This window comes from Pieris rapae, chromosome 8 (genome assembly GCF_905147795.1).
Source record: "Pieris rapae chromosome 8, ilPieRapa1.1, whole genome shotgun sequence".
Classification (NCBI taxonomy): Eukaryota; Metazoa; Arthropoda; class Insecta; order Lepidoptera; family Pieridae; genus Pieris; species Pieris rapae.
This window is the reverse complement of record NC_059516.1, coordinates 3,415,705-3,437,582: the sequence shown is the minus strand read 5'-3', so window position 1 is coordinate 3,437,582 and position 21,878 is coordinate 3,415,705. Positions and strand designations below refer to the sequence as shown.

Here is a 21,878-nt window from a genome sequence, read left to right as displayed (position 1 = left end):
TCTCAACCGTGTTTGGGACAGAATAGGGGGAAAGAATATTTAGGGTAAATTTCAAAAACATGCCAAGAACAGGTTTTTTGCTATTGTATATTATATTTCTAATTTTAGAACTAAATTGAAGTACGAACAGATCGTAAGAATAGGATCCGTGTGTCTTACCTTACTAATTTTTTATTGCTTGAGCTGACAAAAAATGATGTGATTTTAATTAAATACAAATTCTACAATCACATTAAAATTCAGTAATAATACTACACAAGACATTATTATTTTGATCATTCTCTTTTACTAAAAATTTTCTATAACAAGTGTCGCATTGCCTTTTAGGTTGTTCTCATGGTGACCCAGATTTCAGGGCACATGGGGAGGGTTTTTCTCAACTGGTGAGGGCATCGTAGAGGATTTCTGTGGAGAAATCAAATTAGTGTAGGGGTATGTCGCCAAGATCATCTGGCAACACTGTTCCTTACGGTTTACTTACTACTTTTAGATTTTTAATACTAGGCGAAGTGATCTGTGTTCACTGTAATATAAATTTAATTCATTAAACATATTTTTAAATACATTAAAATATAACAAAATGAATAGCATTCGGAATCTGCGAAAAATTCCACTTCGCCAGTGGCGATCAATCTCACAATGGTAATATTAATATCTGTATAGGTTATAAGGATACCTTATTTCCAATAAATTTTATATTTATGAGAATGTTTATTCACAGCACAACTTTACAACAAGGGGTTACAGAAGCGGTCACACCCTTAACAATTCCACCTCCAGAAGGCGTTGACAAACCAGTTTCAGCAAAACTTGAGAAAATTGTATCGGACATCACAAACCTTAGCTTACTTGAAGTGTCTGAACTCAGTCAGGTATTGAAAAGACGTTTAAATCTACCAGATGCTCCAGTAATGCCAATGGGTGGCTTTGCCATGGCTGCCCCAGCAGAAGAAGAAGAGGCTGCACCCAAAGCTGTAAAAACTAATTTCACTGTAAGTTTAATAATGAATTATATTTATTTGAGGACATCTTTTAAATAATATTTACTAAAATTGAATTCATTTATTTAATTCTAGGTAAAATTGACCAAATTTGATGACAAGCAGAAGGTTGCTCTTATTAAGGAAATCAAAAGTCTTCTTGAAGGTTTTAACTTGGTACAGGCTAAAAAGTTTGTTGAAAGTGCTCCAACAATAGTAAAGGCTGATATTTCTAAAGATGAAGCTGAAAAACTAAAAGAGGCATTAACCAAAGTTGGAGCAGAAATAGAGATAGATTAGAATACAATATTATATATTTTTTAGGAGTTAGTTATTAAAATATAGAATTAAAGCTTTTTTTATTTCATTCCAGAATAAAGTTAGTTATGAATTAGCAATCAACAAAAATTTAACTATTCACTATCAAGTCATTTACTATTGAGAATAAATTTTTTTCCTACTCAAAGTGCATGCAGGAACTTTCCCATATCAACATTTGTCATGTTATACTTAAATATCAACCATGCATTTGTAATGTTGGGAATTAGTCTTCATACATGGTCAGATTTTATATGGTTCTTGTATCTACTATTAGAAAGAAAAGACCTTGAAAACTGGCCAACTTTGCTGGAAACTACATATATTCCAATTGCTTCATAAAGTTCACCGACCAACACCTACCAGTATTAACCTTTAGGAAATTTCTTTTTGTATTTTCAATTGAATAAAGTAAATGTTTCATTATTAATACTGGTTTGAATAATAAATATAGAAATGATATTTTTTTATTTTAGAACACCAACACGTCCATGCAAGTAATTGCTAAGATAAAAATGTTAAAGCAATGAATTAGAGTTTATATGTATAATTAACCAGTGTAAATTGTTATCCTAGTTTTTAAGCGATACCTTTATACTCATCAATGACATACCGTCTAGATTTAGGTAAGAGGAAGAAAAATAAGATACATATATTTTCGAATTAAAATTAGACAGATATATTTTATAAAAAAAAAACAAAAACATGCACTCTAAAATGAATTTACAGTTTTATTCACTTTAAACGTTAATATTGAATGTATTGAATAAAAGATTAATTCATATCAATTCAATATCATTCATTCTGAATGAAAGAAATGTATGTTGCGCGCGCTGCTCTCTCTTGCTCCTACACTGTGATACAGACAATAGGAACGTATTTGGCTATGAGAGGAAGAGAGAAAGAACATGTGCGCGCGCACTGCTGTCTCTTGCTTATATCTCCCACTCAACTTCCGTTCGCCTTGCCCGATCACACTTTTCGTAATGTCACGTCAACGTCTCACGCCGTCACGCGTTCGCCAGCTTACTCCACAAGTCAAGCGTGCGTAAAGAAATTTCACTTCAAAAAATGTTAACTGGTTCTAATATTAGTGAAAGTCACACAAGTCTAAAATCATGGGCCATATTAATTATATATTGTACATGAAGGAGGCAAATGAATTATCAGCAGTGGTTGTCCCAGGAGGCATAGCTACTTTTGAAGATATAAGTGAAATTGTTTATACTTTTTATAGAAATTACAAGTACTTAAGTTATATATACAATATATATTTATTGTCTACCTAAACAAACGAATTCAGATGTTGGGAAGCAGACCTACTCAGACCATAAGGATTTCGTGTGCCGATTCAAAGGGGGGCGGCGCTGGCATCGTTATCCGTCTCTCTTGATCTCGTAGATAGTTAGGATACACTGGAAGAAACGACCGTCTCTCTTTTCTTCATGTACGTCTGGTGGTGTGGCAGTTGGCGCGACTGCCACACAACCAAGCGGCCATTTACGTCGCCAAAAGTTTGTCTTCAGAGTGACCATAAGTGCTTCTATCATACGTCTGTATTCGTTGCCTATTATTCATAATAATAAAATACGATTATAAACACTTTTTCCTATACACCATTAATCTATTAACCAGGAAGTTAATAAAACCCAGGAGAAGCGCTTTATTTTAATGTTACTGATGTTAAAAAACTCTTTTTAACATCAGTATCATTTGACAAGTGTTAGCCTAAATATATTGGTGAAAAACGCAGAGATAAGCGTGTATATAACACGCGATTACTATTTCTTTCTATATTATGTAGATTCCGTCTTAACCCGATAAATTATTATCAGCTTAAGCCATATCATGCTGATAAACAAGTAAACAGACAAGCGTATTGTTTACACTTTGTATTGTGCATATAAATTGAAGTAGACTATGATTATAAAGTGTACCTATTCAGTAATTTTTTTATCTGCTCTTTGATTCAAACCAAAAAAATAAATAATAAATATTTGTATTGTGTGGATTACAATACATTTAATTTAATCTGGAAGTAGATAAGATATTGCATCAATTTAATTCAATATTGTTTTTGAAGTTATACTTCTATTGGCGCGTCAAGTAAAAATGACGACAGTAAATTTTTAAGATACGCGCGCACACCGTCACAAAAACCAAAATCCTCAAGTTAGCTATAGTCAACAAACTAGCTTTTCGTTTGTTTTACATATATATTATAAGGCGAAAGATAAAATATTTAAAATATAGTTTTATTACGCCCAAGAAGTATTCTAACGCGTGTACATACACACGTTTTCTTTAATGATATTTGTAATGATGATGTCATGCCGTAATAGGTGCCAACGAAGTAAATCCGCTAAGGATACATAGATCTTCTCGACCTCTTCCACTGGGGCTTTCGGGCCAGCCAGTGGTTGATTTTTGTAATAGGAGGCAAGCGGGCAGGAGGCTCAACTGATGTTAATTGATACCGCCGCCCATGGAGTCTCACATTGCCAGAAGGCTTGCAAGTGCGTTGCCGGCCTTTAAAACCTAAAAATATTGCAATGTGCGAGATATTTCCCAAGTTTGTCGATAGTTTAATATATCATTTTATTTGGGTAAACAAGCTAAGACTAAAACGAATAACTACTGAAAATCTGTATTTAAAATACAAAACACTGTGGTAGGAAGACTGAATTTGATTTTTACATTTGCCAAATGTTCACTGAGCACTTCTCAATAACAATCTAAACTATTAACTTCACTATTAACTTCGTAAATGCCTAACACATCGTCCATTAAAGAGGACAAACTCCGAATTCCGTCTTTCCAATTTTTCTTTCGCTCTATGGTTTCCTTAAAATTATGACTCTTCATAAAGACTACAAAAACATATGGAGTCGCAAATTTGGTTAACTTCTTTTTCTTTATTTCGTTAATTTCATTGTTTAAATTCATGTGACGTTCATAGATATTCGTAAGCAAATTCATATCGTCCGAATTTACAATGCCTTCTATAACATCTTCAGATATGATAAAATTCTTAGAGTCGATGTCTTCCTCCTTCAAGTCGTTATTTTCGGCTGTTAAAATTTCGTCAATATTTGGATCGTTTTCACTAGGCCGTAGAAATCCAGGCACTCTATACCTATCAAGAATTTCCAATAATTCGTTAGCAATAGATAATGCTAACTCCATCACTTCAACTTCGGTTTCTTCGTGCAAGAGTTTTATTAGAATTGATAAGCAGCCAATAGATGCAAGCTCGTCCAAAATTTTGTGTAATCTCTTCTGTATTTCTTTGTCTGTTAATGTGACAATCTTTCTGGATTCTATAGAGAATGTGACCGGGGGAAAAGTGCCGTCCAACATTCCTTGATCTCGAAGCAAAGAGTGTATAACAACTCGCCAAAACTTTAAGGCACTAATTTGGACTTCCCAATGAAAGTCGCTGAGGGAGGCATTGACAAATTGCTCATACAGTGCTGTTTTCATGGTAGAATCCAGTTTTATATTTTGGTATATTTCACAGAGCACGTTGAACGTTTCTTTTCGAACTATGCCTTCAGGATTTGTGCAGAGGTCCGCCAGTAGAAGTTTCTGAAAAAGAAGAAGATTTAATGCTACAATTAAAGGGGCCGTTCAAGTATTACCTAAGCAGATTTACTGCAATTTATCACCTGCTTCCTCTTATCAGCAAGTCAGCAAAGCTCTCAAAAATAACAGTACATAAACGTATTAATTTTAGTTAGGAAAATGCATTTTCAAGCATAGACAATATGTGTAAAGAGTAGCTTTTTTGTTCCAACTAGTTAAATCTTAGCATGAAATTTTTGAGAGCTGAAGGAGCTATCTTTCATACATTTGCTAAACATTATATTTTATGTAACAATAGTGTTCATTAAGTCCTATCAAAATTTACGCCAGTTTTTTATGCCAGTATTCGTGAAATCACGGCCTCGTTTATATAAATAGGAAGTAGGCAAGTATACAATGGACTAAATGTGTGTTTTTAAATGGGCGGCAAATTTGTCTGGGGTATGTTGAACAATCTGCTTTTGAAAAAACGGATAAGTATGTATGTTTTTGACAAAGAGGAATCATCAATTTGTTGAAGATGCGTCTTAGTAGTTAGTTAGTTCGAGAACGAAGGATTTTATGACTGGAATAATGCAGAACACCGAGTAGCTCAGCATGAAAACTCTGCCGATTATAAATGAAGTATCCAAAATATAATAATAATAATTTATATTTTAATATATATATATATATATATATTAAAATATATAATAATATATTCATATTATTTATTAAACAGCAACTTTACTTTACGCACTACAACAAATATCGCTAAGATAGCTTTGTTATCATAACAAATAGCTGCGTAATCCTGACTTTTGTTACGATAGCAAAGTTTTTTTGTCAGTGCAGTGATAAAATGTAGAAATAATTATCAAGTATCAGCAAAAATTATATTTCTCAAGTCACCAAACTAGACTTACTGGAAAGTCAAAAATTACCGGCTTAGTAAGTTTTTTGTCAACCATTTATCAAAAATTATTACTATTATAGTTTAATACTTGTGATCGGTATACCAATTGTTTAGAAACTACAGTTATTTTTGGAATCCAATGATTTATATCAGTATCTTACTATCTAGAGATTCGTATATTGCTGTATGTTAGTCTTTATTGATCATGTATTACATTATTTAGAAGCTCAGAAAATTTATTAAACTGGTTTAGAAAATTTACACACTTAAATAGTATCAAAGTTTTATTTATACATCGACTACTAAATTAAATCTAAGTATATAAGCGTTATCAATTAATCTATGTCATAAATAATTGATAGTAAAGTAGTAGTATAAAGAAATAATAATTCTTAAATTTTGTACAAAATTAGTCAATTGATTTTAATCTTAGGATATATTATAGTATAAAATGTAGGGAATTATTTAGGTACGGTGATTGCCGTGTATATGACTTTTATTTTTATGGGACCGCCGCTCATGGAAATGAGCAACGATTAGGCTAGGGGGCTAGCGGGTGTGAAGCCGACCTTTCCAGCTACGCTATTTTAATTATTTTTTATTAATATTGGAATTTGTGTCACTTTGTACGGCTGCCCTGTGCTGACCCGGCGAACACAAAACAAATATTAAGTTCTAATGAACTTTATTGAAGTAAACCCGACAAATGAAATAAGTATCTGAAGGCACGCATAAATTATTGACAACCAATATAACCCTTTTTCATTGCTGACACTATTGTAAATATATCTTGTAGATTGGAAACTTTATTTACAAGAAATCAAAAACTAAGAGTCATAAGTATTCCAACCTCACTTTGTTTTATAAATTAAGACCTCAAATGAGGAAACTTTATGGTAAAAGATAAAACAATGTGTAAAAATTACCACATAAAAAATTATTAATAATTTAAGTCAATGTAAAAATTTAGTTTAGTTTTAATTCAGACATTTTATAGTAGATTACTTTTTGTTGCTTTTTAAAACTTTACTAGAAATAATTTTAAAAATATTACACAAAACATTGGCGACCACGCACACATTAGAAACAGCGAGCCACAAAATAAAAACTTTTCAGCACTTTGGCGTCCAACTTTTATTGTACTAACCTGAACATTGGGGAATTCAGAGGTGACTTGTTCCCATAACAGGTTGACTTTTGTTGCAGCCGCCAGGCATTTAAGCGCCGAGACTCTCACATAGAACTCATGATCGTTGAGTGCCATCGTCATAGCAACATTTATTAGCTTGTTAGACAGAATCTGTTTTTGGAATGGAGGGAATTCTGAAAACGATAAATATTTTTCTCCTGTAGTTGTTGAGAAAAGACGAAAAGAAATAAAAAAACATTCATCGCATTTATTTACAACTTGTTGCAGTGTCGCAGTGCAGTAATACAGTACAATTTCAATACAATATGTGAGCGCAAGAACTCATATTTCTTTATTTATTAAGTGCAAGTATACAGAAATACAATTAAATTAAAATAGAGAAATAAAAAGGAGAGCAACTGGTGGTTTTATCTAATGGAAATATAAATAAGGAAAAAATTCAATTAGATAAGGTGAACGTAAGAAATGGAAAATTAGATGAAACATAGTTATTTAGACAAAACATATGTTAAGCATATTATGTAAACAGTAATAAAAAGCATTATATATGTCTCTCATTATACAAAAAATGTGGAATTGATAAAAACTTTGAACGTCTAAGTCGCATTACGCATTCGCATTCAGCCGTTGTGATAAAGCGGCAGTCGTAGTAAACGCGATACTTACGACGAAGTCTCGCGTTTACACACTCGTCCTGCCCACTTCCCTGCTCATTACGGCTGAATGTAAATTGAATCTGATATAGGAATTAAGATTACTTTTAGTTTAGGAGATATATGTGGATAAACCAACGCTTTAGATGTTTATCAACCGTGCTTTGAAGCCTGAATCACATAGATATGATTTTATGAAATGGCAGAAGTTTATTATCATCACATACATTGTGCAACTCATCTATGTATACAGTAAAAATCTATGATAACGACTTTAAAGGGACTACTCATATTTAGTCGTAAAAAAAGATGTAACAGCCAATGACATTGTTTTAAGTACCTAGACATAGAATTCGTCGTAAACGGTTTTGACTGTATAACCTTATGCAGTCATGAGGTTATCTGTTCTGTTACGAAACTAAAAGATAATCTATAACAATTAAATAGTAACTTTTTAGATTCATAATTTTTTTAAGTGCTCCTAGTGAATCTACTATTTCTTTGGTCTGCCATTAATTTAGGAGAGAACACCTGTCAAGTAGATGAATATTTAGTATTCATTTCATAAGAAATGAAGATCCAAATCAACTGTCAACAGAGAACTAGTGAGAAAAAGTATTATTTGATTTGATTAGGGTTAATAAATAAATGATCCACTTACTGATAAGTGAGAGTTCAGTGCAGACAAGAAGAAGCTCCAGAGCTGTATCTCTTATTTCCCAGTTGAGGTCATGCATCTTCGTGTATATAAGCATTCCAATCTCATGCATTCCAGACCCTGGCTTTGTGTCAAGTAGGAGAGACAAATTTGGAGTCAGGGACTTCTTTATTGTGGTTGATATCACATTTAGAGCTGTTACTACAAACTGAAACAAAATCCATAATAAGTTTAATTTTTAATACCAATTTTATACAGGTCGCTATTTTATTTATATTGTTATATAGACAATTAATCCTAACATTAATTCGTACAACAAAACAAAAAACGTTTTCGGCATTATATTAGAATAGGTATGTAAGACATACTAATTAAGTTGTTTTTAATGTTTCGGGTCTAATGACTAAAATCTAAGTCTATTAATAACTTACTTTACAACTTAAGTTAGGCCTCTTCAACACATTATAGACAACCGCATTCAAACATATCACTTCTAAGGTCTCCTTCCAATTTATATTGTAGTTCTTAATCAAAAACAATAATGTATCAAGAACATATGCCATTATTGATATCTTGTCTGTTTCATCTCCGTAGCAATAATCTGTCCTTGATAAACCTTCTTCATCAAATGGCTCAAACTCTTTTATTACATAGAACATTGCTTGAAACACTATATTTGCTTGGTCATTGTTTAAATTATTTTCAAGGAATGTTAGTCTTTTTACACTAAGTAATGTTACTTGCAGAACATCTAGTTGTAACATCATGTTGCGAACTGCATAGGCAGCTCGGGCGGCATGTTCACATGTAGATTGCATTATTGTATTGATATACAATTCAACTTCACCCTCACTATCATCTACTGATTGATTTTTACCTAGTGTAACATACACTAATGGAGGCACAAGACTTACTATAAGCAACTGTTTTTGCATTTCCATATGTTTCTCATTTACGTCCCACCTTATTGGTTCTTCATGATTCCACACTCTTCCCAAAATCAAATTACATGCATTGCAATAATCAAATAGTAACTTCGGGGAACGCCTCTGTATTGCTCTGTGTATTGTATTAAAGTAAGTGACAGCTAATTCCATGAAATCTTCCTTCTCAAATTTAGCACCAGGCTGAGGTACTTTTACAAGGAATAATTTACTAATGGCTGACCAATATAGAAACTTTGTTGTAAGTAACCAAATATCTTCTCTCCTTAATCTATCAAGCATGATATAACAATATGTCTCTATTTGAAACTCTTGCAGCAGGAAATGCATTACACAATTTTGTGATTTGATTTCTTTTTCATTGCTCACAATAGTGAGTAACATTTGCATCATTGGTTCATAGGTTTTACACAGTTCATCTTCTTCTTCACTTGTTATTGATTGTTTTTGAACTAAATCTACTTCAAATGCAGGTTTCAATATAAAAGCTAGAACATGTCTCACATTAGCATCATCACCAAAATTCTTCAGTTTCCATATAAAGGTTGAAACAAATTTATAAGTCTGTCTAACTATAAAAACAGTTCTTTTTTCATTACAGAGTGTTAAGATATTTTGCCATGAATTTGTTTCAAGTAGCCAATGAACTCCAGAATTGTGATTTAAAAGTGATAAAGCTACTTCCATATTTGCTACTCTTAAACTTGTATGCATGTCTGGAGAATTAATCTGATCAAAAGCCTTAGCCAAATCATCTCCTTTTTTAGCACTAAATTTTGCAAAGTTGACTTCGTTATTTGTAATGAAAGCAAGCAATCTTACAAGAAAAACTTTTACTGTGACATGATAATTATCTGTGCGGTAAAAGGTGTCTATTAACATATCTGACAAAATAGGCAATGATCTTAAATATTGCACATCTGTAACAAAAACATTCTTTATAAATACAAGTTAAAGATTTAAAATTCTTAAATATTTATGTTTTTCCCAAAATCAATTATACACTGCTAGTTACATACATTAAGCCACACTTATATTTTGTCTAAAATATTTTTTATCACTTATTGAGTATTAAATAGCACAAAACTTAACTAAAATATAAGGAATAAAATAGCCATGAAAGCTTGCCCCCAATACTTCCTACATTGCAGATGTATTTATGGATCATGTCAATATAGAAAAACAATTGGAAAATGTCCCTAGAATAGCTCTAATATTGTTAGAGCTACTCAGAAAGTAATGAAAGATGATTGTTGATGATATTACTACCTTATATCTTTACAAGGTAAATTATTTCTACAACAAATTTTCATGGTATACCATATATAATTTTAGTTTTCTTCTTACCTGGGTCATTGGAGCTTAATTTAATAAAAAAATTATCGGCATAGTGGTTGTCCAAGATGTAACCAGGTTGAGCAATTCTTTGAAATAAAAGTTTCAATTTGGTTACTATTTGTGCATTCTCCATGGTTTTTTGACTAATAAAGACAACAATAACTATCAAAATCGTTTAAATAAACGCAGGAAATGTTTAAAAGGTGTTTTATAAATTTGATTATTGACCGCCTTCTAACTAGATCTTTATTTACAGGGGAAATAAATTAATAAGAATTATGATAGATAATTAATAAAATGTTAAACTCAAAGCCTCCCCTTCCACAAATTATGAAGAAATTAGACTTGATTATGGAACATTGTAATTTGTACATTGTACATGGTACAATACTAAGAAGTAAGAACAATATACTACGTACAACCTAGTAAGATAGTAACTTTTAAGTTAGTATTTAGTACTTGATCTGTGCCTTCCTTACAATTCACAACACAGACTAGTACAAAGTACAAATAGCACTTGACAGAAAACAAAAATTATATACATTTTTTTTTTTTTTTTTTATAATTATTTAAGAAGTTGGAGGGAGATGTTTTTGGCCTTATTACAATATTTAATATGCCATAGTTTTCATCCTAAATATAGAATGAGTATAAAGCATAAACCCGTTCGTTTTTATTACAGATTGCCCTTCCGCCCGCATCGGTTGTCAATTTGTCGTTTGACAATCTGACTACGATGTTTTACGCTTGACGTTTTCGTTATCAAATATCAATTCTTATTGTTGTTTCGAATTTCGATGTTTCAGTTTTATTGCTGGTGGCCGATGGCGTATTGTTTCATTGAAATACCAAGCTTACAACGTTGAAGCAAGCACAGTATTGATAAATATATCTAGGTTTGTGGGACTCTTCGAAACTTATCGGAGACAAACATGTCTCGAAATTTGTATACATTCTTTATTCTACTACTTATTCAAAATGGTAAGTATTCAAGTTACTAGTTCTACTGTTATTCGCTATTGTATATTCACATTTAACTAAAAATCAGTATGGTCAAAATTACAATTACATTTGTAACAATAAAATACAACCAGTATTTGGCGAGAAAGTACAACATTCATCATATTTCCTTAAAAAAATTAAAATTTTCAGCTGTGAAAACATGTATTTTGCAGCTGCATCAACAAAGCTATACATAATGTGGTGATTAAAGATCATGAATCTTATTAAACTTTCTTGTTTTCTACAAATGATAAAAAGACTATATCTTATTCTAGTGTGTTTCAAAAATGAATATAGTCAATATTTCATATTGTAAATTTTTATCTATTTTTCAGTTGTCAATTCTTTAAAACTTTTAGTCAGTAATAATGGTCCCGTTGTTCGTGGATCCAACATAACATTTACTGCAACAGTGCTTGGTTATACGGATGAAGAACTCAAGTTTTCTTATTGGGACGATGTTCAACCACAACATCGTGAAGATGTAAGGTCTTATTTTAAATTAATGAAATACTTCATTGCTATGCCATGACAAATTTTGCACAAACAAAATTGCAAATTGTGTTTTGATAAGAATAGATAGAATTAAGGTCAGATCTAGCATTTGCCTTATACACATCTTTGTGTGTTTATGTTGTTCTATTAATGTGATCTCTTTGGATCACATTTCTACATGAATTTTACATAATGTGTGAATAAATACCCAGTAACATAAGCTATTTTCCAAAAATAATTAGGAAATTATCGTACAAATTTTCATTCAGATTACACAAAACACTAATGTATCATCATGGACAGTAGAGTACCCACGTAATTTGTATGAAGCTGGAGAATACACAGTGACTGTGGAACTTTTGAAAAACTTTGTTGGTCTCTGGATAAAACAAACATCAGGAAGCACTACATTTCAACTGACGGGTAAATTTTTAAAAGTTAACATTGGAATTGTTATATATTTATTAATATATGCAATGTCTGGTCTTTGTTGGATTTTTTTGTCTTAATTTTTAAAGGTATAAATAATTTTACAAGGTGACTTGTTAATTTTCAGATTCACTGCATGGGGATCTGATACTTACACAGAACAATACAGTGAGATCAAATAGATATGTAGCTGTTAACAACACAGTCCAACACAAAGTTCAGCTTCCAGACAATGAGATGCAGTTTCTGAAACAGAATGCATCATCAATTGTAACATACTGGTTCATTGATTGTATGTTTATAGACCAAACTACTGACTTTGCTTTTAACTATACATATACAGATCTTATGACAGACCATTATATAGATGCATTGGTTGTTGCCAACAATGAACCATTGCCACCAATTACGACAACAACTACTACTACTACTACTTCTACTACAACCACAACAACAACTACTACTTCTACAACTACTACAACATCAACAACAACTCCTAAACCAACTACTGATATTAATCCCTCTGTACCTACAACACATAAGATAGTAAAAAGGGAGATATCAAAAAGAAAACATGCAATTAAGGATTTCATTTGTAACAATTCCAGTATTGTGCCCATTGGGGAGACATACACATATGGGCATTATCAAGAAACTATTAGTATTAGAGGTAAGTTTTCACAGTAATCATGGATTTATTATGGTTTGTAAAAGATGTCCCTATTGTCCTACTATATCCGTTAATCCACTATGCTATACTGATGCTTTTGGATAAACTAAAACTAGGTTTCTTAAATATATATAACATATCACTAAAAACAACACTGCCATTTAATGAAATGAAAGTTACATACCATAGACAGGCTATCGCTAATATGCAATTTTATCAGGTGACTAGTAAATACTTGGTCAAAATAAGGCATTAACTAATACTTTATATTGTTGGCTATTTCTGCATAAGAATATGTATGTACATTAATTTAAATTGTTAGTATGAATTAGTGTTTTTTTTTTTAGAACCAATTAGTACAATGAATATAACTGGATTAAATTGGTTACAACACGGTGATTTACTGAACCTACGAGTGAAGTACACTGGGTCACCGCCATTTGATTTCTGTGCTATATACAAATTTGGGCAGTACAATGTGACAGGGAATGAGACATGCAAAGTTAAATCAAGGACTGAATCAAATGTCTTCCCGCTAGTGCATTATTTCTCAGACAGCGATCAACACACTGTTGTAGTTGTTGTTGAGAATGTACTTGGAAAAAGTGTGTCGAGGGCAACAATTAATATTTATAAAGGTAATATAAAATTAATTTAGTATTTTTTTCCTTTCGTTTAAAAGATAATAATTTATTTTTAATATACTACCTTAATTATATACCAACCGAAGCCAATTGATTCACTTTGGTTTGATGGAGTTTACGCTGTATATATACATTTGCAACCAGGCCACCAGTTTTGATACCAGTTTCTTCAAGTTAAAAAATCTTTGATCTTTATTATCTTTTGATCTCATTTATAAACATACAGTATCTTGTTTTAAAAATCATTCTTAAAATGTATGTATTTGTTTGTTTTAATCGTTCTCATTTCATCAACGGATGAAAGAGAATTTTAGAGCAATTAGTGTGAGACTCGGTAACTGCTCTGCATGCAACCAGAGGTCAAAGATCATTGATTCAAAGACATGTTAATTATGGCAATATTTGTACGCCCAGAAGTACAAGACTAGGCTGGAAAATCATCCTAACCACCTAGCTGTTCAACTCACCCTACCCGAGTGTATAAGCCGTCTCAAAAGACGAAGAACCCTGGAGCTCGGCAACATTGTCTGAGCTAATATTATTATGGTAGATATTCCTATTGAGGAATGTCCTCACCCGTTAGTCCTCCTAAAACTTATCTGCTCATAGTCAGAAGACTGATTGCACGATGCGATCTTGGAAAAAAAAATATGGCAAAGAGAAAGGGTAAATAATTTTTAACGGTTTTTCCAGCGTCAGTCCACGCGCAGTTGTCTGTAATAGTGGTACCGGTGGCATTTTCCTTTGTCGCTGTTATCCTTGTCGTGTTTGGTGTTGCCTACTATCAGCATAGATCGAGGTAAATATTTTCAGCTTACTTATTTCGTTGAAGAATACGTAATAATTATTTTGTGTTACATATTATGTTTTTTTCTGTAACAGATTTAAAAAAAATCATTAGTAAAGAATTTTTTACGGAGTTACTGGCATACAACAAACATTTAAAATAAATTCAGACAATTTACTGTTTTATTATTATATTATCTATATCATTTAGACCGTAATGTGATCTTATATATGTAGCCTTCCTGGATAAGAAGTCTATCCACCATTTTGTAGGAATTAATAACTGTTCTTTTTTAAAAAAAATATATATTTCTTTAGCTGACAACCAAATTATATTTCTCACAATAATTAGTTGTACTCGTTTTGAAGTTGTATACATTTCGGCGAAAATTTTTTATTTATGTAAATTAAACTCAAAAATCATTTTGTCTATAAAGTACTTCTTGTCTGTGAAGAAAAATATTGAAGAAAATTGCAAGAGACTGTTTAATTATAATTTCGATTTTTATCATTGAACATTTTTGAGATAAAATATTGATTTCAAACATTTTATAAATTCCAGGCACACGATAGAAGTCGCAGACTTCGATTTCGGTCAACAAGTGAACTTTGATTACAAAACATTCGCTGAACGACTTCGGGACAGCTTTCGAAGCGCTTTTAATTTCCATAGAGACGACACAGATCCATTAACGGATACGATGTACCACTCTATGTGAATTATTTATCTGTGGTTCAAAGTTGGCTTTGTCTAAATGTAGACGAATGAATGAATGTGAGTACTGCTCATTTATTAATTCCTATGAAATAAAAAATAAAGCTTAAATTGAATTTTGAATGTAAATCATAAATACTTAACTATAATTAGTTTCTTATAGAATCAAAGACCTCTTTATCACATACATACATTACAAGTCCAAGCAATATCTATTGAATTAACATAATTTGTCGTGTTCTACAAAAAAGGTACCGCGTGTTTGCTGCTGCAGGATTATAATGGCAGTCGATGGATGATGAGGCCTAATTCCCAATTTAATTATTATTATTTATAAAACATATAAAAATTAAGCAAATCTCTTGGAGTGTCTGAAGACGGTCTTCGTGGGGCTTATGATCGCTGCAGTTACAATTTTTTTACCTTGACAACAATGTTACGTCATTAAAGTTGAACATTAATATTGAAACATAATATTAACAATTTAAATAAAATTATGTTAGTTATAACAGCCAGGTCCTTTTTCCGCTTTATAATTTCTGGACGGTGCACTCATAAACAATAATTCTTATTGCACAGTTTTCACTATAGCACATATGTGTCTCTTTCTATCACATCGAAATCATAATAAGTTAGAAAGAGACGAATGAGAACTTTAGTTAGTGTGCAATTAGACTTAGTTTTCATGAGTTGTTTTAGGAGATAATTTGTATGTGTTAAATTTATAACATAGGCGTAACTAAGTAGTTTATGATGCTCTGACCAGTTTCCCATATTTTTATTTACTTTTTAGGGTTTATTCATTCATTCGTCTTTGTTGGTAGTAAGTATCAAAGCAAGTTGTGTAAACTTATATTTTATTTTATTTTATTTTATTTATTTGGTGCACAAAACACATTATAATCTTTACAAAAATAAACTTAAAACTAATAGTTATGAACAGGATTCTAATGTAAAACCATGTGCACACTGCAAAATTAATGTTACAACAATAAAAGGCTCATAACTAACAAAGGTGACATAGTAAAAAAAAACAATAATAATAATAATAATAATAATAAGTTCCTCGACACCAATTTAACGTAACGTTAACCAGGACCACAAGGGTCAGCACTTAACCTACGATGGAGGATGTCTTTAACGACACTAATGAATTTATTGATGTTGCGACAGAATATGTCCACAAGTAAGTGGTTGCTCTTTGCCATCTCGTTATATTGACGAGCCATCCTGGTCAAAGGGTTGTAAAAAGAGATGTTATTCTTATAAGTTTGAAGGGAAAATAAATTGACTTCGTTAGCTCTACGGGCACTAAATCTAATGTTAAGGCTAATGTGAGCTAGTAGTTCGGGAGAGTCTATAATGGAGTGGGTGATTTTGTAAAGGTAAACTAAGTCGAAGACTATGCGTCTGGATTCTAATGGTTGAACTTTAAATTTCAGGAGTCTATCGCAATAATTTAAGTTAGACCGGCCAGGTTTTATACGATAACATAAAATTCTGAGAAATTTCCTCTGAATTCGTTCAATATCGTCAATGTGCACCTTATAATTCGGCGACCATATAGGACTACCGTATTCTAATATACTTCTTACGAGGCTGAAGTATAAGTACAAGGTGCTACGAGGATTTTTAAAACCTTTTGTGGATCTAAGAATAAAACCCAGTAGATGGTTTGCTTTAGACGTGATGTGACAATAGTGGGCACGGAATGAAAGCTTGTCATCGAACAGGATACCTAGGTCTTTTGCAACATCTGATCTGTTAACTAATTGACCATCTATGACGTAGTTCCATACGATTTTGTTTCGTTTATTAGTAAACGATATGACAAAACACTTGTCTATATTTAAATACATGTAGTTCGTCTTGCACCATTGTGATACGGTATTGATATCACGCTGTAATGTTAAGCAGTCATCTAAATTAGTAATAGAAGTAAATATTTTTAAGTCATCTGCATATAAGAGACAATTGCAGGACAGTTGTTGAATAAGGTCATTAATAAAAACTACGAAGAATAATGGCCCTAAGTGGGAACCCTGAGGTACTCCCGATGTAACTACGATAGGTGCAGAGATGAAGCCCTTTAACGCAACCAACTGAGTTCTAGAGTCTAGGTATGAGCAGATCCATCTATATAAACTGCCGTGGATACCATGTGACGCTAACTTATGACAGAGCAGATGGTGATTTACTTTGTCAAAAGCCTTAGAGAAGTCAGTGTAAACAGAGTCAACTTGGCCACCTGTGGCAAACACTTGACAGAGATAGTTTTTGTATTCCAGAAGGTTAGTGACCGTAGACCTGTTTCTAACAAAACCATGTTGCTTGTCTGAAAGAACAGGCTTAAAATGACTGAACAGATGAGTATACATCACTGACTCAAATAATTTAGCAGCGCAAGATAAAATACTTATCGGTCTATAGTTTTTACAATTGGACTTATCACCACTTTTATAAATAGGTATTATGTGGGCAGTTTTCCAGCGCTTAGGAAACACACCACTAGTTAACGATTTATTAAAGAGAACACATAATGGAATGGACAACTCCTTTCCGCAACTTTTTATGAAAATAGGAGGCAGAAGGTCAGGACCTGCCCCTTTGTTAATATCCAAACTATCTATTTTACGTTTGATATCTGTTACCGTAATAGAAAAGCCAGATAATATATTAAAATACGTGTTATTTACAGCACCAGATTGGTCAGTGTATATAGTTTTATTAGTTTTATCGTCAAAAACTGAACCAAAGTATCGCGAAAAAAGGTCACATATCCCCTGACCGTCTGTCTCAGAAGTATTTTCAAGTGTCATGGTGTGAGGCACTGAAATATGGCCTTTACGATTATTCACAAATCTCCAAAATGATTTTATGTCCTTGACCAACGAGTCCTCGATGGATGCGATATACTTGTCGTAACAAATCTTGGTAAGAAATTTGCATCTCTCCCTCAGCAAAGAGAAAACGTCGTAATCGCGGGGATTCCCAAACCTCTTAAACCGTTTATGATATAAGTTTTTTTCTTTATTACATTTAATTAAGGATTTGCTGTACCAGACTGGATAAGATGAGAATTTGCTACAACAACTTGGTGTATTTCTTGATATTATTTCAAATAAAAGCTCATAAAAAGCTTCGGTGCACTCATCAATACAAGGGGACGATAAGATTTCGGACCAGTTCACAGACTGGAGTTCAGATTTAATGTTTTCAAAATTACATTTAGCAAAATTAAGCCGTTTAATGTTAGCGCGTTGAAGCCCTTTAGAAATCTGAATCGGAGAAAGAGTAATCAAAATTGCGGGATGATTTTTATCTAACAAACTTAATGCAAGTGTTTCATTGACACTTATACAATCTATATTAGAAAGCACCAAATCCAACAAGCGAGCGTTTGCATTTGTGATAAAGTTATGCTGTTTTAGATTACACAGTGACATTAATTCATTTAGTAGAAGGAGCTTCTTACTCGGGTTAGGGGAAATTGACAGAGAGGGATTAATCGAATCAGAGTAATCAGGTGTGTTAAAATCACCAATTAATAAGAAATTATCCAAAGGGAAACGATTAAGAAGTAAATTTTGGCAATGGCTATAAAAGAGTTCAAGCTTGTTAATTCTAATATCAGGAGGCAAATAGCAAACACATAAATTTATGCGAGAAGTGTCACGTGCTTCAGGAATAAGAGTAACCCAGACATCCTCCATATCACTATCCCACGATGCTTGACGGATGACCTGGTATTTTTTATGGACGGCGAGTAAAACTCCACCTCCCTCGGTTTTAGCACTGGAGGAATCCGCACGATCTCGTCTGAAGAGATTGTAACGGGCGTCAACAACTTCGCCATCGAAAACACTCATATTTAAGTTCGTTTCCGTCAAGCATATAATATCGAAGTTAGAATTTAACAGATTTAAAGAAAATTGAGTTAACTTGCTACGAATTCTGTTTACATTTTGATAAAATATATTAATCATTGTGGAAATAACGTGTGATTCAGTATATAAAAACAAAAATTGATCAAGTAACTTACTAAGCAATGATAAACAAACAAATTAGTAGTAGTAATAACAATTAAGACAATTTAGTGAAGGAATCATGACTTTTAATTAGAATGGCCGGGCTTGATTCATCCTTACGAACATAAATTTGGCCATATCGCACCCAAACAAACCTGTAGTTCTTGTCAGTAGAAAATTTACGTGCCGCATGGTGTAACTCTTTAGCTTCAGGAGACAAATGTTCAGACAAGTATATCCTGCTCGACGACGAGCCGCCAATACCAATATCGGTAGTAGATAGTTTGGTGTCAGGGTGGGACTTATTGAAGCGAGTCAACGCAGACAAGAGTGTATCACGCTGACGCTGCGTTGAGAGGGTAACTAGTATGTTTCGCGGCCTTTTGGAGTTTGAGTCCATCTTAGCTACACGACGACATGCTTTAACATCACTCTCAGATACCACAACATTTAAACACTCACAGAGTTTTTTGAATAACTCCATCAGATTCTCAGTCTTGCTTTCGGGTACCTCGTGAATCTCGAGGTTTAAGTCACGTGAAATATTGTAGTGCTCTCAGGTATTATATCATATAAGATAATCTATTTTTATATGCAATTGTTATTGCTTTGAAACGTTAAAACCTAAAAATGCGATTAAACGAATATTATATATTTATCTGCTTTTGAATATAATTTCTTAATGGTATGTAGAGAGGTTATTTATTTGTTACATATGTCTTATTAATTTGCTGAATTTTTCATATTTTAACTATGTATTAATCAATATCAGAAATAATATTCAATTTAATAAAACAATGTCCAACCAGAATTGCGGCCAAGGATCCGTCAACGCTCTAAGGTCATGGTATAATTATGTAATATGACCCATGCTAATGAATTTCTACTACAAATGAAATGTAACTATGGTATTAACAATATCTCCAAAGACAGTGCGACCCAATCGTGATAATAACAAATGGCGATTGTGATTGGCCATAAGTAGCGACAAATTAAAATGAAGCGACTCGACCATTCCTTTCGTAATCATTTCACTTTTTAATAAATAAAAATATCTTGTGTAAATGTGTCGTGATTATGCTGACAGACTGATTCATATTATGTTTTGTTTTAATTAGTTTCTATAAAAAAGTAAAAGAAATACAAATTTATTGGCACTTAAGAGGTATTGTGAGGTGGCAACGTAACGAACCATCCGAACATCATGGGAGAAATTTATTGTAATAATTAGAAAATAATGTCATGTAAACAAACTTTGATATTTAATTTAATTATTGTTTTCATTGCAATGAAATATTCACAAAATCTTTGTATTTTTTTTTGTATGTGTATTTGTTGTGTTTGAATTATTGTCATAAACGTCTTAATAGACGCCAAAATTTCAGCATTTTTAAATTATCCGTGATAATAAAGACAGAAGTAAAAAATAATAGATAACAAAAACTAGTTTAACCCTTTCATGACTTATGAAAATGTTTAATAGCTAGGATAGATTATATTAAATTAGATGAATATTAACAGGCAAGTACATGGTCATAAAGTTTCCTATATAAAATAAATTCCGCCCCATATATGGCAACACTTAACGATATCGAAGTTTTTCGAAGATTTCTTAATATAATCGAAGAAAAGTTTTTGTAATGAAATTAATGTCCTATAATCCTTGGCTGTTTGATCTCATAATTGCGTATTGGGCCAGGTTGATAATGAAACCTATATTTCTGTAAATACGGTTCGATTTTCGTAAGAATTTATATAAGTATGGGGTTTAGTCATTGTATTTGGAAACAAAATACCATCCAGGAAATCATATATATGTATTAACAAGGACTTCTCAAATCTCGATAGAAGCAGTGCCAACAATATATAGTATACTGTATTTTAGACATAGAAGTGCAAATATATTAGTTGATATTTGATAATGATTAAGCGATTTCTTTTATCCAGAAAGGCGGGAAAATGCTAGTTCAGTCAAGTGTCAGTTGACCTGATTATAAAGAAAAATGTCACTTTTTTCCCGCGCTTAGTTTTTTGCATATTATTGTATGTATTTTGAACCAAATTTTGTTAAACATTATTTATTTTACAAAATTTCTGTTAATTTCGTTGAATGTGTTATTATTTGTTGATGTACGTCAGTCAGTTTTGTGATATAGTAGGTTAGTCATATATTAATATTAAGAGTTGAAAATTTCCTGTTTTTAAAAATACAGAACGTTGACATTTATTTGACCTTATTTATCATTGGTCTATTTTATGATATTAAAATTGTCAGTTTAGCAAATGCTCTGTATTTTTTAAAATAAGAAAAATAATTGTAGTGAAATAAAGACATGTTATTAAACGTTGTTTTATTTGCAAACACAATACATCATCTTGGTTTATTTAAATAAAAAAAAGTCATATGTTAACTAAAGATAAGGCGTTAAAAGCCATTTAATTGGTTGTCTGACACCCGTACTCAGAGTCGTCCAATAAATTAAATAGGTGAATAATTATAAAGCATACATGTAGAAAGTTGCGTGTCTAAGCTAGGAAATTTCGTTCTAATTCTGTATTCTCATAATTACACTCGTTATTGCAAATTT

The 21,878-nt window shown here is 32.2% G+C and overlaps 3 protein-coding genes across 3 annotated transcripts; 2 read left to right on the top strand and 1 right to left on the bottom strand.

Annotated features, from left to right (window-relative positions):
• The first annotated feature begins 457 nt into the window (after positions 1 to 457).
• On the top strand, positions 458 to 1,332 carry LOC111001529 (39S ribosomal protein L12, mitochondrial). The gene is made up of 3 exons (XM_022271455.2): positions 458 to 642; positions 722 to 992; positions 1,077 to 1,332. Exons 1-3 carry the CDS (start codon positions 581 to 583, stop codon positions 1,278 to 1,280), a joined length of 537 nt encoding a protein of 178 aa, XP_022127147.1. The 5' UTR covers positions 458 to 580; the 3' UTR covers positions 1,281 to 1,332.
• A 2,601-nt stretch (positions 1,333 to 3,933) lies between these two features.
• LOC111001527 lies at positions 3,934 to 10,988 on the bottom strand. Its single transcript, XM_022271452.2, has 5 exons — positions 10,531 to 10,988; positions 8,671 to 10,103; positions 8,243 to 8,447; positions 6,926 to 7,101; positions 3,934 to 4,886 (listed from the first exon to the last, which is right to left on the bottom strand). Exons 1-5 carry the CDS (start codon positions 10,652 to 10,654, stop codon positions 4,023 to 4,025), a joined length of 2,802 nt encoding a protein of 933 aa, XP_022127144.2. The 5' UTR covers positions 10,655 to 10,988; the 3' UTR covers positions 3,934 to 4,022.
• A 273-nt stretch (positions 10,989 to 11,261) lies between these two features.
• LOC111001528 lies at positions 11,262 to 16,113 on the top strand. The gene is made up of 8 exons (XM_022271454.2): positions 11,262 to 11,502; positions 11,859 to 12,007; positions 12,288 to 12,441; positions 12,575 to 13,117; positions 13,465 to 13,755; positions 14,455 to 14,560; positions 15,110 to 15,322; positions 15,514 to 16,113. Exons 1-7 carry the CDS (start codon positions 11,454 to 11,456, stop codon positions 15,264 to 15,266), a joined length of 1,449 nt encoding a protein of 482 aa, XP_022127146.2. The 5' UTR covers positions 11,262 to 11,453; the 3' UTR covers positions 15,267 to 15,322; positions 15,514 to 16,113.
• Positions 16,114 to 21,878: the final 5,765 nt, after the last annotated feature.